The sequence below is a fragment of the Loxodonta africana genome, chromosome 4 (genome assembly GCF_030014295.1).
Source record: "Loxodonta africana isolate mLoxAfr1 chromosome 4, mLoxAfr1.hap2, whole genome shotgun sequence".
NCBI lineage: Eukaryota > Metazoa > Chordata > Mammalia > Proboscidea > Elephantidae > Loxodonta > Loxodonta africana.
In genome coordinates this window covers 124,201,658-124,229,302 of record NC_087345.1, presented here as the reverse complement: position 1 = coordinate 124,229,302, position 27,645 = coordinate 124,201,658, and the positions used below count along the sequence as shown (strand labels likewise).

The following is a 27,645-nucleotide window of genomic DNA, read 5'->3' as shown; positions in this document are numbered from 1 at the left end:
CTTTGGTCAGAACAGTTTGTCCACCTCTAAGTTCAGGTTAAATGTTTCTGCTTGCTGGTCTGGGCACTTTGGCAAAAACTGTTTGTTCACTTGTAGGCTTGGGTTAAGCATTTCTGCCTGCAAGTCCAAGTTTGGACACATTTTGATTCTGACTTTAGTGCACACTTTCAGTTAACAGGAAGATGGGGAATAACAAATTCAAGAGTGAAGAATACCCTTCAGGGACTTCTGCACAATCCATAAGCAAACATTATGGTACTGCTACTCAAAGGGCAACTTGGAGTCAGACATTGGCCCTTCTGTACTCTTTTAGTGTGTTTTCTAGTCTTTAAACATTCTGAAACAGGTTAAAATTCACATGTATACCTATTCTATTTTTAAGAGAGAAAAAAAGAGCAAAAGACAAATGCCCAGTATGAAGACCAAGATAAACCACCCATATGGAAAACTTTCGACATGTCTAATCTATTTTTTCTATTTTTGCAGTAAATAAGAGTTTCTGTACCAGGAGGCATCTGAAACAACAGGACACTAAAATTGCCTCCCTAAAAGATTAAAATCTCAAGCACCTGTTACTCCTCTGTCTCCTTTGCTTTTAGTTCACTGTGTGTACAACCTGATGAGTTTCCAGCAGCTGAATTTTCAGAAGCCGAGCCTTCAAGGCTAGAATTTGAGATTTTCAAAACTAGCCCTTGAGGTTTTGTGTGAATAGAGCTAATTTACGGCTGCTAATCATTTTCATTTTTAAACTGCTCAAAAGTTGTGACTTCTGCTTCTATAGCTGGAAACAGCTGGAAAGTTACTTTCGATTTTCTAAGTGCACAAAAATCTTTTCACATGCTTTTCATAAAAAAGCCTGGATTTCCCTTCTTACTGGGATACTAACTTGGGGTTCACATTCAAACACTATAAACAATATATGTGAAGTAATTAAAAATCTCTGTAATCACTTTAAAGAAACTGCGTTCCCCATATGTTTTTCTTATGTGATGTTGAATATAAAATTTCATGTGTTTTTTTCTATTTCTCTTTTTCAAGTTTCCTGTCTTGTTTTGCTGGCTTTAAGTTGTATAGAAGAAGAAAAAAATTGTAACTCCTTTTGAATCAAAACTTTCAAGTAATGTTTTCCGAATGCTTATATAAATTAAAAAAAAAAATTAGAAAACTATTGTTTGTTTCCAGGATTTTTCATGAAGAGATATCAGAGAAAATGGCAACCCTGAAATGGTTCAAACAGTTCCTTTTGTAGTTTATAGTGTCTAAAGTTCTTCTTAACTTTTTAACAATACATGTGGCATAGCTTTTTTGTTTTGTTTGTTTAAGTGTGATATGTAAGTTTCATCTTGTCTCAGAAAGCCATAAATTAAACTTTCAATAACGTAAAGTGGTCCATTTAAAAAAGAGCACCAAAAAGATAAATTATTTATTTGGTACAACAGGACTTTTAAATTATTACTTCTTCACAGGATTCTATAACATGTAAAAGAAAAAAATAATAATTTCTCACCTCCAGATGGTATTATTCTAATTTGTTTAATAGTAAGTAAGTACTTATACAGATTAAACAGCTAAAATTAATGAGTCTCAAATGAAAATCCTAGCCTAATAAAATTTTTAGTCAACCTTAAAAGTAAAACTTTTCCAAGTAACTTAAGCTAGATACTATATAAAGTATGTTTTATTTAAGACTGTAATTATTACAAAAAAGAAAAAAGACTAAGCTGCTTATCAGGCAAATAAGATAAATAATAAAGGTTTGAATAAAAATATAAATAATTTAAATAAACTTACTTCAATATAATATATAAGCTTAGACTGATTTCTAAAGCTTTTGGATAATTTATTGATCTTAAAATTAATAGACATTCAGTATACTTAAAGCTTATAAGCTTTTTACTTTTTATGTCACAGAAGAAGGTTATCTCTCCATAAATCTAGCAATAAGTATATTCATTGTCACTTAAAATGTGGCACATTGGTCAAAAGCAATCGCTGCCAACTGAAAGGTTGGCAGTTCAAATCCACCAGCTGCTCCTTGGAAACCCTATGGGGCAGTTCTACCCTGTCCTATAGGGTCACTATGAGTTGGAATTGACTCGATGACAATGAGTAGGTAGGTATAAAGAATATATAATAGAGACAAAAATTTAAAGAGTTTATTTAAAAAGAATTTAATATTGTCAAAACTCTCATTTAGTACAACTGTAAGTTTAATGGCTTAATTTATAAAAAATTTTAAGATCCTTAATGTCAAATAACCAAGAGTTGAGTTCTCACTGTTAAACAAACGTCATTTCTTAGTAACTTATTATAGACCCCTAACAACTTTGAAATTCCATAAAAAAATGTAACAAGTTTAATGTTTTAATTTCTAAGAGTCATTAAGATTTCATAAAAAGGTCACAAAAGATTTGTTTCTGTTTTACAAAAAAAACTACTAAATTAAAAAAAACTATTATGTTATATGAAATATGTTACATAATTTTAATTATTAACTTAGTCCTATAGTTTAACTGGGGAATTAACATCATCACCCATAAAATTTTATTACTTTTCAAATGTATGAGCATATAATAATGTAGTGTCGTATGAAAACTGTTATAAGTTATATTTAAACCTCTTTAAGAAACAAAGATAATAATTAGTCTAATGGTATTTTCTTCTGTTTCATGTTTTTTTTTTTCCTTTTGTTTTACATTGCTTCTATATGTGTTTTAAGAAATATTGTCATAAGCTGACCATGAACACTTTAACTTGTCATCCACACACAGATTTTACTTCACTACTTAACAAAATATTGCAACGAAACTGAACCCATATCAAGCTTATGCAAAAGATTGTATTTCAAATATAGAAATCTTTGGACTAAATCTGGATTTTAAAAATTAACGAAAATTTTGGACTACTACTGATCCAGGACTACATGAAACCAAATTAACTACACAGGATTGGGTAAACTAAAAGATTACTGTAAAGTTTATATAAGAATGTTACTGATGTTCACTGTTCTATGATGTTAACTACAGAAGCTCCTAAAATTAAAAGAGAATGTATTACTGAAATAATGAATGATAAAATAACTATGATGACAGAAATAGTTCTTCAAAACTGAATGGCCCTCAATGTCCTTACTACTGCACAAAACGCACCTACGTCATTACTGAAACTGATTGCTGATGCAGAATCTTAACAGTCTCGTTCTTTTCTTAACTGATTTTATAAATAGCTTTCCTTTTGAAGTTTACCGCATCATTATAAAATGCTGTAACAGCCATGCTTAATTTTACTTAAAAAAAAATATTCTTCACAGGTCAAAAAAGCATTTGAAACTGAAAAGCCAAGTATATCTAAATTACCTCCTAACTTAGTCTGGAGATTATGCTTATTGGAAAAGATAAATCTTTTTGGATTTGCCAGCCTATCAAAACATTAAAAACTAAAATTCAAGTGTCTAACTGACTCTCCAGTCAACTAAGAGACTTGCGCTGAAATTCAAACATTCCTTTCCTGGACAAGTACTAGACGGCACCTGAGGAGACAGCTTACATTCCCCAAGATTTCTGGACCAGGCCTGTATACTTTTCTTATGAAAACAGCTGAAATCTTTGAACTGTATTTTCTTATTTTCATCTTTATACTTATCAGTATTCTGTATCACACCATTCACATCATGTAGTTAACTTTAAAACTAATTACTCTTCATTTAATTCTTATTGTCCTCAAAATAATCTGGTTCTATTGACTTAATCTCATAGAATGGTAAAGAATTTAAGAGCAGAAATACTTAGAACTGGTTTTTTAGTTATTTTGGTCATACTTTTTAGTATAAGTGGACACCAGTTTTCAAATACTGTTCCCAGTTTTAATATAATGTTCTTTCCCTGCAAATCTATGCCCCTTACCTTTAATGCCACTCATGTTTTAATTCCAGAAGGTCTGTGTTGCCATTTTGTATACCTCAGTGGCTATTATATTTCTAGTAGCTGTATTACATTATACTCATAATTATACTCATAATGTAATACAGCTACTAGAAAAATAATAGGGTCTATAGGGTCGCTATGAGTCAGAATCAACTCGATGGCAACAGGTTTGGTTTTTTTTTTAATTGTGTTATAGTATTATCCCTTGTTTTAGTACCTTGCTTTTAATGCAAGCTATTAAATTCATTACTCTCTACCTAATTCTCATTACATTTAAAATAGCCCAGCTTTTACTTTATATACTTAATAGACTTTTGTCATATTTTAGCTCATTAAAGTTCATTATTTAGAAGCTGAAGTAATGCAGACTTTTGAGTTTGTTTCACTCTGTTTGATTCTTACTACTCGAGATGGTTCTAGTTCATAAGTTTAGAATCATTCCTTAGTAATTCCAAGCTTTTTGGTCTTACTCATCTAGGTGAAAGTTACTTAAACTGACTTTGTTGATTTTCTTTTCATTATTACAATAGTTTTAGTGTCAATTATTCAACTACTCTATTGTACAATTTTATTTTAATAGTAATAATTCTTTTTGCTTTGAGATCACTGTGTTTGATCAATTAGGACTAGTAAAGATTACAGTTGATATTTTTGTAATTTGCTTCAAATTTAAAATCATTCTCTTCCTCATTGGCTTATTATATTATTATAATATCATCTCTTATTTTTGGAGTTTCATTTTAATGTTTTGGCTATTTTCTATTTAAAATAACTTTATATATTTAATAGCATTTACTTAAACAGTTTTATAAAAGTTATTACATTTTGCTTAATACTTATATTAGAAACAGTTTTTTTTAATCAACTAAGATTTATACCTTAGTAAAGCTTTCCTTTTGTACAAGTAGATAAAGTTTTCTTTTACTCTAACATTTGTTATACTCCTAGTTTATATTTTTAATAGTTTTATTTCATACTCTCAATAAATGCTACTTAGATATGTCATAAATAGAATATAATAATCTATTTTGTTTAAGTTTATCACACCTGTCTATAAACACAAATAGACATGAAGACCAATATTACTATATTTATATAGTTTCCATAATCACATAGAAAGACAATGCTTTCATAAAAATGGTCCAATCAGTAGCTGATGGCACCAATTCAACTCAGTATTAAATCTTCCATTCCTCTCTAATTCTTCCTCTAATATTTTTGAAAATAATATCCAAAAAATATTCTTTTGGCTATACTCTAACTAAAAATCAGATTGCTTTATTTCTTGTTGTTATTAATCAAGAAAATCTGACCTCACACCTTGGTTGAGTGTTCAGTCTATCAAGTTGTTCCTTTCAATTTGGCCTTGCTCTACTCATGTACCCATAATAACAAGATTATTGAAGCATAGTATTTAAACAATAGCATGGTGAAATAATGCCCAGCCTCCCTTAACCTAGAGTCTTAAGAACTTACAAATAACAAACTAAGTCAATGACTGACAAAAGTGCCTGCAATGGTACCCAGTTAGCCATCTGATGGTGTTAGAGCCTTCTCATTCACCTGATAGTGCCCAGGGTCTTAAATGACTTACAAGGTCCCCCAGCCACCATTTTTAACCTTTGCAGAAGATGGGTTACTCCTTTGTGGGCAACATGAGACCAATTCACCCTGAAGATGAGGTCGTACAAATAATAAGGCAATAATTCCAACCCAAAGACAAAGTCCATGCAGAAGAAAAATACCCTTAAGTGTGATCATTGAGTTCCTAGAGGAATTCTTGATCAAAAGGTGGGAAGTGACAAAGAGCATTTCAAAGCTAAAACCCTTGGTGTGACTGGCACTTCTAGCTAAGGTCTGAGCCCAATCCTTTCTTGTCCTAAGCAACTCCATCTTGGAGTTCTTCTTTGTCATACAATGCAACTTATAATTTTAAGTGTTTTTGCCTCCATACTCCACTAGAGGAAGCATTTGTGGTTAGAAATGGCCAACGTTAAAAAGAGACAATTCAAGATTTATACAGGTGTGAAACACATGACCCTACTTACTATCCCAGTTCTCGGATAAAGCTCCCTTCACCCTATCTTGAAAAATGTTTTTCTGGCCTGTGCCTAGGTGCTTATGAAGCCTTGTTTTTTTTTTTGTAACTTGTTCAGCCTAAACCCAAGGGGGACCTAACTCCGCTTAAAATTTGGAATAATAATACAAAGTTAGGGCTTTTCTGTATCATCTAGAGCCATCCTTGCAAAAGATGTCAACACCTGCCAGAATGGTCAACTGAGGTGTTGCCACCTACAGCTTTGTATATATTAACCAATCAAAATTGTTTTAGTGTATCTTGCTGTTTTCATGTTCCCCGCCCCCACCAACCGAGAACACACTATTGGATTCTCCCAGCACTGCATCTCCCTGTTTTGCAGAAGGATTTCTTTGCCATAATAAAACTCTTTGTTTTTAAACCTAAACAGATGTGTGGTGTTTACACTACAAGTCTATAGTGAAAAGTCTGTCTTCTACTCCTCTCCTCCATTAGCTCAGTTCCTGCCCCATCCCTATTTACCCTTCTTATTGGTTTCTTGTGGATACCTTGAGTTTTTTTTAAAATGCTTTGTAAATACAATTTTTTTACACAAATGACCACCCATGATGGCAGTCTAGTACATACACTATTCTTCACCTTGATTTTTTCCTCTTAATATCTTTTAAGAGCTACGGCTGCTAACCAAAAAGCTGGCAGTTCGAATCCACTAGGCACTCCTTGGAAACTCTGTGGGCCAATTCTACTATGTCCTATAGGGTCGCTGTGAGTTGCAATTGACTCAACAGCAACAGGCTTGTTTTTTTCTTAGTATCTTTTATTTAATATCCTGAGGATTTTTCCATTTTGGATGTAAAAATCTTCCTTATTCTTTTAAACATATTCCAATGTGTGGCTGCATTATAATATTTTTAACCACTATGTTGTTGATTGACTTTTAGGTGGCTTCTAAGCTTTTGTTATTATAAACAATGCTACAGTAATTACTCTTAGACACATCATTCTGTGTGTGTGCAAGTCTATGTGTGGTATAAATTCCTAGAAGTGATTTTGATGGATATTGCCAAACTGTCCTCACAAGTGTTAATTATACACTTACAGCTCAAAAACACAGTAAACATTTGGTTTATTTTCAGTCTGATAGGTGAAAAATTGTATCTCATTGTAATTATATTTGCTTTTCTTTTGTTATATGCAAAGTTGTGCATCTGTTTAAGAACCTTCAAATTTCTTTTTTGTAAATTGTTCATATGCTTTGTCCATATTTCTACTTAAAAAACCAAAAAACGTTGTTCTTATTGACTATCAGAAATTCTTTAAATATTAGGGAGATTAGCACTTTGTCTTTTATGTAAATTATAAATTTTTTTTTTCAGTTTGTAATTCATCTTTAGTTTTTAAAAGTAATGATATAAGATGAAGGAATAAAGATGTATATGCACAGTTTAAGGAAAAATAAAACCTATCTCCCACCTCACAAAACATTAGCAGTGCCTCAGAAGTCTCTAATCTCCTCTCTTTCCCTCCCTACCAGTAATAACCACTATGCTAAATTTTGTGTTACTCATTTCCTGCTTCTCTATTGTTTTATTGCCTATGTATGAATCTCAAAACAATAGTAAAGACTTTTCTAAATCTGCCCATTTTTGAATTTGCATTAATAGAATTGTATTGTGTTCATTCTTTTGTAACTCATTTTTTCTGCTCAGTATTATCTTTTTGACATTTATCTATTGATAGCTATGAAAACAATTCATTCATTTTCATTGCATATGGTACTCCATTGCATGAATATGCAGTATTATAGCATACCTGTGATAAGCATTTGGGATGTTTTTCCTCCACAGAAAAGCAATGCTGCTGTGAACTTTTATGTACGTGGAATCCTTGTACATGTGTATCTCTAATCTCTGAGGTGAATTGCTAGGTTGTAGAATGTGCATTATCTTCAAATGTTTTAAGTAATGCCCATCCCTTTTCCAAAGTGGTTGTAATAATTCATTTACTCCAGCAGTGGTTGAGGCTTCCCAGTTCTGTTGTGTAATAAATCTCATTGAGGTTTTAATATACATTTCCCTGAAATTGAGTTTTTTGTTTTGCATGCTTATGGTCATTTGCGCTGCTGCTTCTGTGAAATTCCTGTTGATGTTTTTTACCCATTTCCTATTTTCCAATGGATATTTTTAATTAAAAAAAAAAAAACTTGTTTATATTCTTTATGTATTTTGGATACAAATCTTTTTTTAGTTAAGTGTGCTCCAAATATTTTCTTGGTTTGTAGTTTACCATTTCACTCTCTGTATGGTGTCTTTTTATGAAAGAAATTACTCATTTTAATTAGCTGAATTTATCAGTTATTTATGGTTGGTGCTTTTGTGTCTTTTAAGATATTCTTGCCTACCTTAAGTAGTCATATTCTCCTAAGCAATACTCCATGTTACTGGGTTGTCATTACTTCTGGGCTTTCTCAGAGGACAAAGCAAGGAAATACATACATGCCTACATATACATATATATATTTTTTGGAAGTTAAAAATAGATCATGTTTTCCTACTCATATTTCAAACCAAGTTTTAAAAACACAGTCTTTACTGATTGATTTTTCTGATGCTGAAAACCCTGATTTTTAACATACTTATTTACTTTATCCTACTATACTGATTCATCGAATTCTTTGCCTCTATATATAATTTCAAAACAACAATACAAATATTATTACTAAAGTGAGATTACTGAGTACAGTTTTCTTTTTTTGATGTTATTCTTGTCCTTAAGATTTATCCCACTAAGGATGTACAGATAAAAAACTGTTGTAATGTCCTTTGATATAATTGCTCTTTATGGAGTTATGCCATCACTTGATAGGTATATTTGTTTTAGTTTGCTTTCAATTTTTAGGAATTGCATTTTTTCTTTGTGGTTAAATTTTGTTTTATAACTATGTTTAGTATTTAATGGTTCTAAAGTCAAACCTATAAAACAAGATACATTCCGAAAAATGTACCTTGCATCCCTGTCCTTTCCACTGTTTTTTTTTTTTCTCCTTCTTTGTTTTTTTTTTTTTTTTTAAATTTCTGGTTTATTCTCTCATTGTTGTTTCTTCTTGAAAAGAAGCAAATCTCTCCATCTCTGTCTCAGTCCGTTTCTCTGTTTCCTTCATTCCTTCCTTTCTGTCTCCCTCTTTCCCTTCTTTCTCTATTTTTTCCTTGTTTTTCTCCCTCCTTCCCTCCCTTCATCCCACCTTTCCTTTGTAAAAGGTAGCACACAGTACACACTGTTCCTCACCTTACTTTTCCTACCTAATAATTTATCATGGAGAGTACTCCATAACAGTATATAGAGATTTACTTCATTCCTTTTTATAGCTATTTCATTTATTCAGTCAGTCCTGTATATATTTGACTGTTTTCCATCTTTTGGCATTACAAATTGTCTTCAATGCTATACTGTATTTTGCCAGTGTATCTTTGTTATAAGGGTCCTAGATTCTTAGGCCAAAAGGTAAATTAATATGTTATTTTGGTAGACCAAAACCAAAACCCAGTGCTGTCAAGTCGATTCCGACTCCTAGTGACCCCATAGGACAGAGTAGAACTGCCCCATAGAGTTTCCAAGGAGCGCCTGGCAGATTCGAACTGCCGACCCTTTAGTTAGCAGCCGTAGCACTTAACCACTACACCACCAGGGTTTCCTATTTTGGTAGAGAGTGCCAAAATTTCCTTCCGTAGGGGCTGTACCATTTTGTACTCCCACCAGTATTTTAGGAGAGCACCTCTTTTCTTCCAGCCTTGTCAACAGGATATGCTGTCACACTTTGGAATTTTTGCCAAACTGATAAATGAGATATTGTTTCTCAGTGTGGTTTAAATTTGCATTTCTGATCTGATAAGCACGGTTGAACTCATATGATTAAGAGTCATTTGCATCACTTTTCTGTGAACTGTCTTTTTGCATTCTTTGTCCATTTTTTTCTTCTTAATTCTTATAAGATTTTTGTTATATGTTATGGACTTCAAAACTTTTTGATATAAAGTTGCAAATTTTTCCCTAGTTTGTTATTTTATTAATTTGCTTTTTAAAAATTAGATTTACTTATCTGGGTTGTAGACTTTCAGTCATAGGTGGGAAATTTTATGCCACTACCAGGTTATAAAGAAATTCACTTTGTTTTTCCTAATACTAATATGGTTTTATTTTTGCTTTAAGATTCCTAATCCATTTAGTACATGTCCTAGTGTTAAGTGTGAAGAATGCACCCTATTACATTTTTGCATCATATCTAGACATCCCAAAACCATTTATCAAAAACTTCCTTTTTCCCCATTTGCTTTAAGATGATGTCTGAATCATATACTAAATTTCCATATGTTCTGGGGCCTACTTTGGATTTCCTATTCTGTTCCATTGATCTGTCTGTATATTCTTTTGCCTACACCATACTCTTGCAATTGTAATGACTTTATAATAATATGTACTATTATCTGTTGGGGTAGAGAGATTTTCCTTTGTCAGTCCATCTGAAAATCTTTTTAATAAGTGATTTAAACCCTTTTACATTTATTGATGCTTTTTGTATGCTTCACTATGTGGTCTGTTTTCTTTGCTCTCCCTAGTCTTTCTTTTGCCATTTAGGTATCTTTAAAATTTTTTTGTAGAGCTTTTATTCTACTATGGGGTTCAAGATTTGGTAGGATATTCTGATAAGTTTCCATGGGACCTACATTTTCCATTTTGCTGCAGTCTCCGGTATGGCTCAGGGACTCCTGGAAACCATATTCCCTGAGGAATACATGTTCACAACATTTGTCTCAATCTTTGTACTTGAAGGTCAGCTTTGCTGGCTACAATATCCTCAGCTCACATTCTTTCCTTGGGTATTATAACTATATTACTTAATTGTCTTCTAGCAGATAGTATCATTGTCAAAAATGTGATGCCAGTTCAATAGTCTTCCTCTTATAAGAGATTTGGTATTTTTGCCTGGATAGCCCAAATTAAATACATTGCAATAACTCTACTAGAGTACAGCTCAATACTGACAGCTCTGGATCAACTTGCCCAGGTACACAGAGTGCACTTTTAATAGATAGCACCATTTTTTTTCTTTTGGGAATTTTTCTTAAATTACAGTTTAGTATTTATTTCATCAGGCTGCTTTGGCTTTCTTGTACAATAAATTGTCTATTTTATTTTCTTCAATTCTGTGTTTTTTTGTTTGTTTTTTACTTTTTCTTAATCTCATCCTCCATTTCTCTTACTATAATTTCTATGGTGGCTATTCTTATGTTTCTTCTAGTTTAGTCTTCAATTCTGGATCTTTTTTCTTTATTCCGAATTCTTTTCCAAGTTCTACAAGCTCTCTTTGCATAAACTTCTCTTGCCTAGCTATACTATTTCATAATGTTTCTACTTCTGATTTATGCTGTTCTTTCATAACTTCTTTTTTTTTAAGTTTCTTATGACTAATTTGAAGCATCATTACGTTTCTCATTTCTCTGTGGTTATCAGGGCTTCAAACCAATTCTTTTGCAGTTTGACCTCCTGCTGAGAATTTGCATTTCCACCCCAGATATACTGAATCAGAATCTACATTTTAAATACGATCCCATGTGGTTATATATTTGTGCCATTGTTCAGATAATTCTCTTCTTTTTTTCTCTCAATATATTTTATGAAGTTTGACCACAATCCTTTTTTGGCTTATGTTTAAATAGGACAGATTTTTCTGTACATTTATAAGATTTCCATAGGAAGCAAAAACGGATCATAATAGCATTCCTAGTTTCAGAACTCATGGGTTCCCTTATCTGTTTTTAACCAAAAGTGTTTAAAAATGGTCCCTACTAGTAGTTTTCACCCAATATGGGGCTCTGTCCTTATGGAAGGGAGTATTCATTTAATACTTTTGAGTGCCTTGAGTGCTTACGGTACACTAGAATTCACTGGTCTTCCCCCAGTTTCTTTTAACCCTGGAAGTAGAGCCTGTGAAGCTTTTCCTGGTTTTACATTGGTCTCAGATCACTTTCTCTTTGAGTGAAGGTCCTTGAGGAGTGTGTACTTGTTGGTCATTTCTATGGTCCCTGCTCTCAGAACCAATAAATATCCCATTTTTATTCCCAAAGCTTTTCCTTCACAGCTGCTCACCTTTCATGGATCTTGCTATGGTAGGCAGTTTGGCTCTACTCACATGTACTTTGGGGTTTGTTGTGGGAGTACCCTGAATTTTGAAAGATTTTGAGTATTTAAATAATTTTTTTTCTAATTGCCCTGTCTGTTGTAGTGAAACAATTTAGAGAGGTTCAAAAACTATTCTGGCACTGCCATTTTGCCCTCTATTTTTAATTACAACAATTTAACTGCACATTCTTTAGGGTTTTCTACATAGCAAATAATATCAATTATTAATAATCATGGTTTGGTTTCCTTCTGTCCAATCCTCACTACTTTTATATCATTTTTCTTGTTTTACTGCCCTGGTTAGAACTTCTAATACAATGTAGAACAAAAGCTATCACTGTAGACATCTTTTCTTCTCCATTTTAAAGGGAATTATTTGGAAATCTCCAGCTGGCCTCTCACTATCCATTCTTTTTTTCTTCTATAGTAATAGAATCTTGAGCTGGATAGAAGGCTATCCAGCTAAAGAATACATTTTTACTTTTCCTTTCAGCTAAATGTGGCCATGTGACTGTATTTTGGCCAATTGAATGTTAATAGAAGCAATCCCTTAAATGAAAATAATGAGGCCTCCATATTCTATTTCACCAGTTACTGTTGGCTGGAATGTGAATGAGGTGGAGGGCTCTGAGGTAGCCACCTGTGTAGTCGAAGACAGGATCCATGCCACTGTGGAGCTGCCATATTGGCTGTAGAAAGCTCCTACTCAAATCGTTACGTGAGAGAAAAATCAACATATTTATTTAAACCACTGTTATTTTGGCCTTGTTACAGCAGTTAAACTGGCATCTAAATTAATACAGAAATGCTTTCATCATTGCACCATTAAATATATTGTTTGCTCTATGTATTATAACATTAGGGGCATTTCCTTTTATTCTTTGTTCTCTAGGAGTTTCTTTTTTTTCTTTCCATAAATCACAAACAAACAAAAACCCATTGCCGTAGAGTAGATTCCAACTCATACCAACCCTCTATGATAGAGTAAAACTATCTCATGGGGTATCCAAGGCTGAAGTCTTTATGGAAGCAGACTGCCACATCTTTCTCCTGCTGAGTGGCTGGTGTGTTCAAACTGCCAGACTTTCATTAGCAGCTGAGTGCTTGATCATTGTGCCACCAGGGATCCTTTTTTTTTTCCATAAACCAAAAAAACAAACAAACCCGTTGCGGTCGAGTTGCTAACATTTTGCAAATGCTTTTTTTCTCTGTTGAAATTATATATTTGTATATATTTTTTCTACTTTAATGTGTTGCTGTGGTATCTTAATGAATTGATTTTCTAACCATAAATCAACGTTGAATTCCTAGGATAAACCCCATCTTGGTTATGATATACTATCTGATTTTACGCTGCTGAATTTGGTTTGCTAATATTTCATACAGTATTTTTGCATTTATACTTTAGAATGATACTGGTATGTAACTTTCCTTTTTTGTACTCTCAGGCTTCCATTTTTGTTGTTAAAAAATCAGCCTCCAGGTAATGCTTTTCTTTCCATTTGCTCTTAAGTCTTCCACCCCTCCACCCACCACCACCCCGATTTCATTACAATGTGTCCAGGTGTGGGTTTCCTTTTATATACACTGATGGGGATTCCCTTGGCCTGCTAGAGCTGGGAATTGGTGCATTTCAAAAATTCTGAAAATTCTCAGCTGTTTTCAGATAAAGACTCCTGTCCATTCATTCTTCCATTTTCTGCAAATCAATCTTAACCTCTGTGCCTCTTAGGTACCTTTTCTATTTTATATTTTTCATCATCTTGGGCTAAAGTCTAGAAAATTTCTTTAGTTGTTTATTGACTCTTCAAAAGATTTTAATTTGTTGTTATTTTTGTACAGTAGGTTTCTAACTTCAATTATCATATATAATTTTTCATTTCTAGAAGTTATAGCTTTAATTTTTCAGGTGTTGGAGTGTTATGTTTTCTGATTTGTTATTGATTTAGCATTTATTTCAATATGTATTTATTGAGAGGTTTTGTGCTCTAATATATGTTAAATTTTTGAGACTATTCCATGTACACTTGACAAAGTATATTTTATATTTATAGGATACACAAATCTATATAGTGGCATAGTGGTTAAGAGCTAAGGCTGCTAACCAAAAAGTCAGCAGTTCAAATCCACCAGCTGCTCCTTGGAAACCCTACTGCTCCATGGGGTTTCTTAGGCTGTAATCTTTACAGGAGTAGATTGCCAGATCTTTTCTCCCCCAGAGTTGCTGGGTGGATTTGAACGAAGGCCTTTTGGTTTTCAGCCGAGTGCTTAGTGCTCCTTCTTGTAGAGATTCCAAAAAACCAAACCCATTCCTGTTGAGCTGATTCCAACTCATAGCGACCCTATAGGACAGAGTAGAACTGTTTCATAGGATTGCCAAGGAGCAGCTGGTGGATTTGAACTGCCAACCTTTTGGTTAACAGCTAAGCTCTTAATCGCTGAGCCACCAGGTCCCCCTCCTGTAAAGATTACAGCCTAGAAAACTCCATGGGGCAGTTCTACCCTATTATATAGGGTCACTATGACTCCAAATCGACTTGACGGCACAGAACAGTACACTTTATTCATACTCTTATTTCAGTCAATCTGAATCACTTTGTCTTATATGTCTGTCTTACATACAGAGTAAATTTTGCTTTTACGTTATACTACAATTTAAAAATATTTTCCCTTCAATATTTTCCTTTTCATATACTGATAATAAAAGAAAAAACTAAATCCGTTGCTGCCAAGTTGATTCCGACTCATAGTGACTGTATAGGACAGAGTAGAACTGCCCCATAGAGTTTCCAAGGAGCACCCGGTGGATTCGAACTGCTAACCCTTTCTTTGGCTAGCAGCCCTGGCACTTAATCACTATGCCACCATGACTGATATATTTCATGTATTAGCAAATTAAACAATTACTTTGACCTTATGGTTATTTATTTACTTGATCAAAAATTGAAGAAATAAAGGAAATCAGATTACTCAAGTTATATTTTGGGGCTATTTCCGGAACTTTTTGTTTTTGTATTTTGTAGTCTTTATTTATCAACATCAGGAACTTTTTAATACTCCCAGGAAACAAAATCTTTATAATTCTTTTAAGTATATCAAATGGTACCTCTGAGTCTTTAGTGATCAGCTGAAGCTTTCAAAAACTTATGGTGTGTGTGTGCGTAGAGTTGGAAGCACAGAGCTTGCACACTTAGACTTTTTGGCTTCCCACACTTATAGTCTAAAATACTAGCTTGGTTAAAAAGTCAATACATTCATAGGCCTTTTAACCTACTCCAGTGCACAGTATTATGAAAGTGACTGAGAAAACACAGAAACAAGTTTGTTTATTGAACGTATGTTGAGCTTGAATTTCGTCAGTGAGTTAGATGCTAGAAATATGATAGATAAGATTGCATTTGTCTGCAATGAGTTCATATCCTCTAGCCTTAAAGAGAAATTTTAATATTCCTGTCATACCACATAAATTCTAAGCAGCTCCTCAGAAATCTTACCTTTTTCCCTTCTAATTGAGCCCTCTTCAATGCTCCCATATATAATCCATCCATTTGTGCCATAACATAGCCAGTATGTCTCCAAAATGGATCATCCTTAAAATCTTTGACATTTTTCCGGGTCCACTGATCTTGCTTCCTGAAAGAGAGAATAGATTTGCGTTAGAGGTCTCCGTGATTGCTCATTCAAAGGTAAACCAAACCCAGGCATTTAGAGATTTTCTACTCAGACATATATGCTAGCATAAACTCAGTTCTAGATTTTATAACATTCCAGTCACTTGAAAAGATTTCAGGGCACATCCTAAGGGATTGTTAATTTCTCCCTGGGACCATGACTCTTCTTGTATAGCTTCCTCCATGCTCTAACCGGAAGCAAAACACAGGTGTGATATATACTTACCTGCAATACTGAGGGAAACCCTGGTGGTGTAATGGTTAAGAGCTATGACCACTAACCATAAAAGTTGGCAGTTCAAATCCACCCGCTGCTCCTTGGAAACCCTATGGGGCAGTTCTACTCTGTCGTCTAGGGTCACTATGAGTCGGAATAGACTTAACAGCAATGGGTTTGGGGTGATACTGAGACATAAGAAAGTCAAGGATAACCCACCCAAATACATTTCATATAAAATCATAATGCCTCATTAAGCCAATAAAGATTAATTGATTATTTTTGTATGTGTGCATGGTAAAGTTAAAGAACAGCAAAAACATAAAACTCCTAAGGACAGGGGCTTTATATGTTTAAATTTTTCTTACAGGTCATTTTCATAGCTATTGTTAATCCATTTCAGTTGCCACTAATAACACCTCAATGCCTCTGTCCTTTTTTTTTTTTTTTTTTTTTTTTTTACTAGTGTCTTCATTTGGTTCCTTCAATTCTCTGTACTTTATAGGGGAGGATTTAATCTAATGTTGTATACTGAGAGCTATTTCTGATTTGCCCAGACTATCTCTAGCTCAGTCTTAGACTAATACAATGTCATTGCTTCATGGGATCTAGCCCAGTGGTTTTTGACCTATATTCTGTAGGACCTTAGCATTCTGCGAAAAGGTTGCTCAGGGTATGATTTGGATGTTCAAACCAAGAGCCCTCCTGTCCCCAAATTAATCTTATAACTTGCCATTCCACAAATATAAAACAATTTTTCTGAGTATTGTAGGATTGTTAGCCTTCAGAAATACTTTATTCAAATAGAAATATTCTCAGACAGTGTTAAGAATTATGACTTTAGATATTAGCAAATACCTCAGCTAGGCTTAGTCACCAAGCCCATGACAAGGAAACACCTCAAAGGAGGAGGCGGGATCCCAGAAAGAAGGAGAGGTGCCCCCATTTGTAAGGGATCCAGGGACTTAACTTTGCCTGCCTTACGATATGTGTCTCCTCCAGCTGTGTTAACGGTAATGTAATACTCAATCAGACGTCTGAAAAAGCCAAAATTTAAGGACATATTGTCTGCAATCAGTTTTCATGCCTTACCAAAAATGCTGTACCATACTAACAGAGTCCTGCTAAAGAGTTAGCATCTCCTTAACAAGAGGAAAAATTGCTGTTTGAAGTCACAGATTCAGTGTATTTATTCAGCATTGATAACAATGAGAAAAGAAAAGCTGTTATACATACTCTATAAAATCCTGCACTTTATCCACGATGGAAGGCTTCTTAATCAGCTGTGGGTAGAGGTTTGTGAAGTGGTCATACATGTGTCTGAAACGGTAGATGAAAATTGTTACATTCCTATTTTTCTTCTTGGATTTCACCATCAAAGTAAATTACCCAGTCTGTTGGCTAACTAGAATATTCCCTATTGCAAACCTTCTCTACTATTTTTGTTAACCAAACACACAATTTAAAATTGAGAAATATTCCCAACATATAGAAATATTATATAACATTATCTCTGATATTTCATAACTAAATACAAGTAAAATCGTACTTATCTAATATTCTTTAACTTGTTTATTTCTCTTAACATACCATGTTTTGAGAAGTATCTATGTTAATATCTTTATCTTAGATTTATTCTTTTCAACTGCCATTCAATACTTCTTACAATGACTATATAACAATTTATGTATGTATTCCCCCCATGATGAGCATTGGATTGGTTTTTAATTTTTCGCTATCATAATACAACTTCAGACATTGTTTTAAATACTTCCTTTTACAATTCTGCATGTTCTTCTAGGACATATATCTAAAATTAGAATTGCTGGGGTGAATATTCTATATATCTACAAAATTACCACATATTGGTAAATTGTTCTCCACTGTGGTTGTGCCAATTTACATTCCCACCAGCTGCATGTTAGACTTCCCCTTGCTCCAAAGCCTCACCAACACTTAGTATTGTTAGATTTCTTATTTTTGACAATTTGATGATGAGTGTAAAATGGTTTCTCATTGTTTTAATTTCCATTTTCCATCAAAATATTAACTATTTTGGATACTTCACTTTAAAAGCGACTTTAAAATAATTGGAAATCTTGGTGGTGCAGTGGTTAAGAGTGATGTCTGCTAACCGAAATGTGGGCAGTTCAAGTCTACCAGGCTTGCCTTGGAAACTCTATGGGCAGTTCTACTCTGACCTATAGGGTTGCTATGAGTCGGAATCAACTTGAAGGCAATGGGTTTGGTTTTTTTGGTTTTTTAAAAAAATTAAAATATTTCTAATGGGTTCTTCTTAAATATCATCAGTCTTCTTATTTCTTCCAGTTTGTTTCATATTTTTTCCTTCACTTATAACTTTGAGCACTCAAAGTATATTTAAAGTCTTTGTTAAACCATTGCATAACATTAATTTCATCTGGATTGTAGTCATTATACGTGTCTTAGTTGTCTAGTACTGCTATAACAGAAATACCACAAGTGGATGGCTTCAACAAACAGAATTTTATTCTCTCACGGGCTAGTACGCTAGAAGTCCAATTTCATGGTGCTAGCTCCAGGGGAAGGCTTTCTTTCTCTGTCAGCTCTGGGGGAAGTTCCTTGTCTTCAATCTTCCTCTGTTCTCAGAGCTTCTTAGTGCGGGGACCTGGATCCAAAAGACGAGCACACTGCTGGTTTTTCTTCCTTGGTGATAATGAGGTCCCCCTGTCTCTGCTCACTTCGCTTTTTTATATCTCCAAAGAGATTGACTTAAAACACAACCTAATCTTGTAGATTGAGTCCTGCCTTATTAGCATAACTGCTGCTAATCCCACCTCACTGACATCATAGAGGTAGGATTTATAGCACATAGTAAAATCACATCAGATGACAAAATGGTGGACACTCACACAATACTGAATCATGGACTAACCAAGCTGAGACTATTTTGGGGGGACACAATTCAATCCGTGAGAATATGACTTGATTTTGCTGTCTTTCTTAGTATTAATTTCTTTGTGGATTTTGGAACTTTGGTGTACAGGCATTTTTGTTTATATGTGTATTTACTGCTTTATGTTCTCTCTCATATCTCATTCTTCTGTGTCTAAGTGCCTCCATATGACTCCCTGAGAACCAGGGAGTCTTACAAGAATTAGGTCTTACAGTGGGTTTTTGAAATTTCTGTCCTATGGAAAATTGCAGATATATCTAACTGAGCCGGCATGTAGATGATTTGTTTCTTGGTTGCCCCCTATCCAAGCTGATGATTTCTTGTCAATCAGGAAGCACATCAACCGAAGTTATTCTTTGGCCTCTTCTTTTACAGTTAAAAGCAGCCAGTTTTCTTCTGCCCTCCAGCCTCTACTCTGCTCTCTTAGAGCACTGAGGCCCTACCATCAGGAGATGAACCCGTGGCTGTCTCTGTCTGCTACAGGCTTAGGACCTAGGAGACTCATCCTTTGGCTCTGCTCATCCATTTATTTCATGTTCCATTTCTGTTTCAAATAGGTGTTTACTTTCATTTTTGGACACAGCTGTATTACTATGATTGTCCTCTTTCTACATATGTTATCGTTGTTGTAAGTTTGGAGCTGAGCGGATACATTAAATTGTGAGCTCCCTGTACCCTTTGGGCTGAAACTCGTTGCCATTGAGTTGATTCCAACTCATAGAGACCCTACAGGACAGAGTAGAACTGTCCCATAGAGTTTCCAAGGAGTTGCTGGTGGATTTGAACTGCCCACCTTCTGGTTAGCAGCCAAACGCTGAACCACTGGGCTTTGGAATGAAAGTTTATCTAAAGTCCTTGTTTTTGCTTTATTTGATGCTTTTTAATGACCAGAGAAGTCAGCACTGGTGGCAAGAGGTGACTCAGATTCCAAAACCAAGAATTTGACTGTACTTTGGGACTTTGGATTTCTATCTAGCAGTTTCCAGAAATGAATCTGGTAAAATGAGAATAGAGTTTTATTGCCATTTAGGTAAGTGATACCAAACCCTTTGAAATATTTTATTGCCCTTGATTCAATAAAATTCCTTTCATGAGTTTTTCCTTCAAATTATTTGTATATATTTTTAAAAAATAGAATCTTCTGGATTTAACTTTTGTTTACATATCTGTTGTGCTGCCATATTTTTTCCACCAGTGTGATCACTTGCCCTTTCCTTTCACCTCTATAACTGTGGGAGAGAACAGCAATAAAGCTAGCAGGGACAACAAAGGGACACTCCACCCCGGTCTCATACTCCAGGTGAGTGAAATGTAACTCATATGGAGTCTCCTCAAGATGAAGCCCTCTGTCTCCAATCACTGGGCCTGGGAGTCTACACTTTTGTGTGGTGGAGCAATGTAGTGTAGCAGTTAAGAACACGGGCTTTGAACTCAGAGTTCAAAGCTCGTATTTCCACTACCTCTAGGCTATATGACTGTAAGCAAAGTTCCTAACTTCACCACTCTTCTGAATTCTCATCTGTAAAATAAAGATAACATTACTGTCCACTTCATGGATGTGTTAGATTTAGTTGCAGGTCCCGTGGTGCATTAAATCAGTTTCCTTCTAAGTCAGCCGAGACTTGCCTCACCTTTATATCTCACACCCATTCATGGCTCAGAATCATGAAGACACATATACACATACATTTTTCTGAATTTTTTTGCACTATATCAATACCACGTCATTTAGCAATTGTCATAGGCTTTCTCCAACTCTTTTCTAATTGTTTTGACTTCCTGGGTCAGAGGCCATATTAGACCTCTTTAGCATCTTCCATGGTGATCAGTCCATTTTGTGTGCGTTAGAGTGCGTGTGTGTGTACGCAAAGTCTAGAGCTAGACAGCTTGGTTTTCAATCCTGGCTCCTTCTATCTTTGTGATTTACATCTAGTTAATTAACCTCTCTACACCTGAGTTTTCACATCAATTGTATGGGTATAATCGTGGTACATACCTCACACTGTTGTTGTGAATTAAATGATTTGACACATATAAAAGGCTTTGAACAATGTCTGGCACATTGTAAATGCTATATAAATGTTAGTTATCATCATCATCAACAGCAGTGGCAGCAGCATTTTGAAGTTCCTGTTAAGTCTCAAATAATTATCAACTGACGGGTCTTTGGACCTTTTGTTTTTGATGGTAGGGCTGTGTCATACTTTGCTCTTCCCACAGTCTAAACCTGGAAGCATATTCAGGTTCTAACATCAGAAGGAGCAAATTGGGGCTGTGGAGGAGACTCTTAAAGTGTTTCTTGGTGGTAGCCCAAACACAAAAAAGAGGCATCACCTCTGACTACTTCCTCTACTTGTTCTGTGGTTCTGCTTGTCATTGTAGTCTTAGCAACTGTTTTGCCAACATATTAAAAGTTATTGGAAAGGAGAACTCTTCTCTATCCCTGCTTACCCATCCCTTCCCCCCTCAGCCTGGCACAAGGTAGCTTAACAAGTGTTCATTGTGTTAAATTGACTCACTCATCCTGGGTAATTCCAGGGGAGGCAGTTTTAGCAGCTGCCTCCATGCAAAAGAGACTGGCCACTTCATTGAAAACTAGAGCAGATCAAGTCCTCACACCCTCATCACCATCCTTTCCAGAAAGGTTTCATGCCTCATTTTATTAAAAATCCATGACTACTTATCAGCTTTCACATCATCAGTAAGACCTCAGAGACTTTGAATTTGCAACTCTTATGGAGCCAACTCAAAACAAAGGAAGAAGCTATAATTTGGCCAAGGCTAATACTAGAACAGTATCAATACATTACATGGAAATACGTACCTCATACTTCTGACTCATCACTAATGGAATCGAGACAACAGGATTCAATTAAACCTCATAAACATGTAATTAAGTAACTGGAGGAGCCCTGGTGATGCAGTAGTTAAGAGCTACAGCTGCTAACCAAAAGGTCAGCAGTTCGAATTCAACAGCTGCTCCTTGGAAACTCTGTGGGGCAGTTCTACTCTGTCCTATAGGGTTGCTAAGAGTTGGAATCAACTCAACGGTAACAGGCAGGCAGGGGTGAAGAACTATGCCAGATGCCTGGGGTATATAAAGATGAATAAGATAGGGACCCTACCTTTAAGGCACTGACAGGTGGTGAAGGGGAGAGGGGATTGTATACCTAGACAATGATTCAAGATAGAGCCCTATGCCAGTGGAAAGGGAATCAGAAAAAACTTCATCAACAAGGCAGGATTTGAAATGGGTCTTGGAGGATGAGCAATATTTTAATAGGTGGAAAAGGGAGAGGCAGCATTTGGCTCTCAAGAGTCATGGTTCTAAAAAGTTCTAACGGAGGCAGTGGTGGTCTAGTGTTAGTATTCTCATCTTCCATATGGTAAACCTGAGTTCAAAACTGACAAATGCACCTCATGAGCTGCCACCAACCATCTGTCAACAGAGGCTTTCATGTTGCTATGATGTTGAACAGCCTTCAGTAGAGCTTCCAGACTAAGACAAAAATCAACCAATGAAAACCCTATGGATCACAAAATAACAGTGTTCAATCACAACAAGCTTATCTAACACACATATTTTTACCATAAAGCACATCACAGCCTTCTTGTGCTTAGGAACACTAGACAGCAACTAAGCACTAAACTTGGGGGCTATTTAAACAGCAAAATCAACAAAAAGCACAAAAATGTGAAAAACCTGGCACTAATTAGTCCATGAAAAGGACACTTGTTTATGGTATGAGAGTTGAAACAAGAAGAGAGAGCATTATCTCATTCATATTGAGCTGGAAACGTGTGCCTCAGGCGACTCAAATTTTTCGCACTCTGTACATAGTGGGGGAAGAATAATTAAAAACAAAATCTCCTGCCCCCCCCAGACAAACTCTCTACAAGAAGAGAAGAGAAGGATAAGTTTTATTACTGAATAGGCATTAAACCAGAATGTGATACACATCATAGGCAGTTCTCTAAAGAGATTGCAAAACAGAAAAGAATTTCATCTTTTCATATAGCCAGGCAGATGCAACCTTTTTAATACATGTTTTCAAGATAAATAATGACTAGATCTCAAGCAAGAGGACTTGACAGCACCATTGTCCTACATATTATTGTTAGTTGCTGTCAAGTTGACTCTGACTCATGGTGACCCCATGTACAACAGAACAAAATATTTCCCAGTCTTGTGCCATCTTCATGATTAATGGTATGTTTGAGACCATTGTTGCAGCCAATGTGTCAATCCATCTCATTGAGGTTGGCCCTCCACTTCACTGAACATGATGTCCTTTTCCAGCAATTGGTCTCTCCCAATGATGCATCGGAAGTAAGCAAATGGAAATCTCAGACAATATTTTGTGACCCATAGGGTTTTCTTTCATTGGCTCATTTTTGGAAGTAGATCAACAGGCCTTTCTTCCTAGTCTGTCTTAGTCTGGAAGCTTTGCTGAAACCTGTCCATAATGGGTGACCCTCCTGGTATTTGAAATACCAGTGGCATAGCTTCCAGCATTGCAGCAACACAAGTCATCACAGTATGACAAACTGACAGAAGGGTGGTAGTGTCATACATCCAAAAAAACAAAGCTCATCCAAAATTCACCTGGTAATTGGGATAGCCACCAGTGTTTGCTAATTGTCTTTACCCAAAGAAAAAATAAATTTCTCACATCTTTAAACCAAAGGTGAATTTGCAACTTGGAACCAAGGGCCAGCTGAGGTTGTGCTCCTATCCTCCTAGGAAACTGGGAGATAGGGGTGCTCTCTTCCTTGATTGCATTTCAAAGAGAAGGTTTCCAGATCCTTGAGGAAACATTCCTAGGTTGTAAAATGGGCAAGAGGGTTAAGAAAGTTACATGGGGCTACAAGAAAATCTGAGTAAGTAGGTGAATTAACAAAAATGAAATCCATGAACATTGATGGATTTTATATCTCCCAAGGTGGTAAAATCATCTGAGTATCTCACTTGTTCATCACATAGTATCCACCCCTTCACCCTACTCCTCCCTCATGGTTTAAGAGAATATAAAGAACGCAACTCCATTTTAGCTGTGGTGGTGTGGGAAAAAGTGGTGGCTCTAAACTTTCCACTCTTCTTGGCAGCTGCCTGAGCAACTTTGCAAGCTGAGAGGAAAATAAGAAAAGGCTCTTTCTTTTGGCCCCTGGTATGAATTCTTGCTAGCCCAGGTTCAAATGCCCTTATTCCGATGCTGTATGTTGGTATGTGGTATCATACCTTGCAAAGCATCCTTAAATAACAGTCTCCAGGAGTATGTTTTAAGTTGATAAAATGATGTTTGTGTCTGAAAATGCCATTGCAGCTCAGACAGTTGCCCATATGTAGCTGAAAAAAAGCCTAGCCTATGATTTGTATTCTGTCTCTACTACTGGTTTGCAGCTATAGTCACAGCTTCCAGATGGCTGACATTTTAAGCTCTTATGCTTTGCTTCAGAGAATGCTGGACACCTTTGCTGAGAGGGAGCCATCCTGCCTCTCACTCAGTCGAGATGGTGTATGGTGGGCTGTGCAGCTGGGATGTTGATTGCAGCAGTCCTGGTGGTGTCTTAGGGCTAAGAATCGCAACCCTATGAATTCTTTCAGCACTTCCTCTGTTCTATCTCCCTGCTCTTTCCTGCTCTCACCACTTGTGAGGCCAGATTCTCTACTCCATTCAGCACACTTCCCTCCTTCAAAACTCTTTTTACATCAGAATTTGTAGTGAGCCTTAGTCTCCTCAACCTTTTCAGGAGAAGAGGAACGGAACCAATGGAATCTCTCCCCTCTTCCCTAACCCATTGCCTTGGATGGTGTCACTGGTAAGTTATTAACTGGCAAAAATGCCAGTTAATAACTTATCAGTGTTCTAAGCATGCTGGGTCACACCCCACTAGTACTAGCTTAGAGCTAGTCCATTAAATGCACGTTGATTTGGAAATTCCCCTACTGTATTTGACTTTTTGGTAATGTGATTAGAATAAGAGCCTGAAAAGTAACTTATGGGAAAGACCCTTCTAAAAAGAGTCCTTTTTCTTCTCCTTTTTCTAAAAACCAGCTGCTGTCGAGTCAGCTCCAGACTCCTGGTGACCTCAAGTATGTCAGAGTAAATATCAACCTCTCTTCTTCTACCCCCAACTTCAGTTCTATTATCATGCATTTTCCTGCTCACCAAAGATTTTCAACCACTCAGTGAGAAATAGCAAAGGTTCTGCAGAGCAGACACCCGCTCAGACTCTTGGTACCCATTATATGGGAGACTCATCCTTGAGGAGGTAGGAAGAGCTACCACCGCCACAAATACTAGACAGAGATGAGCAGAGAGATCCTCTTTCAAATTCAAGAAACATCAGAGTGCAATATACTTGAAGAATGGAATGATAAACTCTGAATGGGTCAGTGGATTACCCAATAAACAGTTACGCACAGGCTTACTTCACTTACTAATCTGTAGCGCACAATTTTGCCTGTTTTCCACCACTTTGAAACCCATGTGAAATTGTGCACTACAGACTAGTAAGTAAACACAAGTAAGCTCGTGTGTAGCTTGCTTACTGGTTAATCTTCCCCTGTGCCCCCCACCCCAAGTCTTCCACAACTCGGTCTCCATTTGATTTTAAAATTCTTTTGGCCTCTGCTTGCTCCATTGGAACTCTACTGTTTTTTGCTATAAATGCAACTTACTAGTTTCAGACTCAGTGCCTTTTTTAAGTACTCCATTCTGCTACCTTCTGCCCAGAATGACTCCATTCCTCCTCCCAGCCAAGCCAGATGGTTCTCATCTATCAAGCACCAGACCCAAAACCCACATCGGCCACAAAGCCACCTCTGACTACTCTGGCCCACTCGGGTGCCTTCCTCTCTTGGACTCCTTGTTCTTAAAGCACTCCTTCGAGGTTGTCTTCTGCAGCAGAGATGTGGCCAGGAATTTTTCCTTAAGAATCCAGTATCAGACTGAGATTACTAGGCCCATCTCTCCCTCACTCCTGATCATTTGCCCTACTGTCTGGAAGGAATACAGGTTCAGTTGCTGGAATTTCGTTTTTTTTGGAAAGTACATGGCATACAAGACAATGTAAATAAGAAAATATTTACTGAATAGGAGGTTTAAAAAAATATTTAAGCCAGTCATTTTTTACTTTAACCCAGAAGTATAAATAAAGTTATGAATTGAAGAGCTTCTTATTCTATGTATTTATTTGGTAAACGGATAGAGGTACTCAAGGATATATCAATGCTTTGTGTTAGGCATAAAGGTACAATGATACAGCCATCCCTAAAGTGCTGCTATGAGATCCTAAAACTTCTTTTTTTCTGAAACAAGAATATCGGAATGGCCACCTTTGTAAGAAACTCTCTCAGTCAGACTTTCTGAGCTCTCTCTAACAGTGATAAAATATACATATATATATATATATATATATATATTTTTAGTTACCAACAGAAATATTCAAAGACTGGGCTTTATCCTCAGAACTGCTGACATTTTGGTCAGCAGCCGAGCTGTTTAGCCACTGCACCACCAGGGCTCCTCAAATTGCATAGTTTCCCTTAATAGCCTTAATAGTGACATACTTCACTCTTGAGTTCATCTAACCTATGTATATTCATACAACTTAGGGCAGAATTCTTTCTTGAAACCTGCAACTTAATTTAAATAATGCAATCAGAACGCAGTGAATACAGAAGGAGTAGTTTTGAAAGGGAGAATATGTTTAGACTTCACCTATATAATACAGTTTTAAGCATGTTTTAAACATTTTGTTCAGTTTATAGAGTTTTATATATCTCCAAATAGCATGTTTTTAAGGGGACTTGAATGGTAGGACAACAAAAATTGGGTAGAAAAATAAAAAACAAATTCATAGTTTAAATAAAAAAAGAGCAACCAGTACCCAATAACTAGTCATTCAACATCGGATATAATCTCCAGTCCTCAGAATTAGATTAAGATTGGCACTCCACTTAATTTGACCAAGACAGTCACAACCTAAAATAAGGTTCGGTTCAACTGCACTCAACAATCTAGGTCACAGAGAATAAAAGAAAGGCAAGTCATCAAGACACTTTTTATTTCAAGGAGAGATGAGGCTTGATTAAACGAGTCGCAACTTTATTTTCCTTAAAGAGCTGTTCCCAGAAAAGGTTGAATCCTGATTACATTATTATTGCAAATAACAATTGCTTGTTATTTTTGTAAGACAAGGGAAGAACACCAGAGTCAAGGAACAACAGGGCTGGAAGGAATCTTAATATCAACCTCATTAAAATTTCAGTTTAAAATCTCTTTGCCAACTTGGCAGTATTGTTTAAAAACTGTTGAAAATAAATGTTCTTATATTTTATTTTTAATTAATCATCTTTTTTTTTTTTTTTTTTGTGGTTCTCAAGGAGTCACTGCACTTCTCATTTGCTTTCAAATAGACCATAAATGACTAGGACGATGAAATGGCTTGGCTGTCCTTTAAAATAGTCTCATGAGAAGGAAAGATTTAAAAAGGTAAATGTCATGAGAACTGAAGAATGCTACAACTGAGGCTTTGTTCTTTCTAGACAAGTATGGATTATAGGTGTTAATGTGTTTCTGATAATGTTTCTATCACATAAGAAGGACCTCAGCTACTTGTCAGTTCTAATGTACAATACCAGGAAGACAAGAAGCACTTTTGGAGCAAAGAGTGCGACA

The 27,645-nt window shown here is 35.7% G+C and overlaps 1 protein-coding gene across 4 annotated transcripts in view; it reads right to left on the bottom strand.

Annotated features, from left to right (window-relative positions):
• The window catches only part of PLBD1 (phospholipase B domain containing 1), an 82,761-nt gene that overhangs the window by 42,572 nt on the left and 12,544 nt on the right, over nt 1-27,645 (bottom strand). For all 4 annotated transcript variants that reach the window (XR_002787064.2, XM_023554546.2, XM_023554555.2 and 1 more), the window contains exons 3-4: nt 17,263-17,346; nt 15,633-15,771 (exon numbers count right to left, since the gene is read on the bottom strand). Coding sequence is in view for 3 of the 4 variants with exons in the window: in XM_023554546.2 (XP_023410314.1) it covers nt 15,633-15,771; nt 17,263-17,346 (223 nt within the window). In the remaining variant the exon portion in view is untranslated. The remainder of the gene's footprint in view (nt 1-15,632; nt 15,772-17,262; nt 17,347-27,645) is intronic.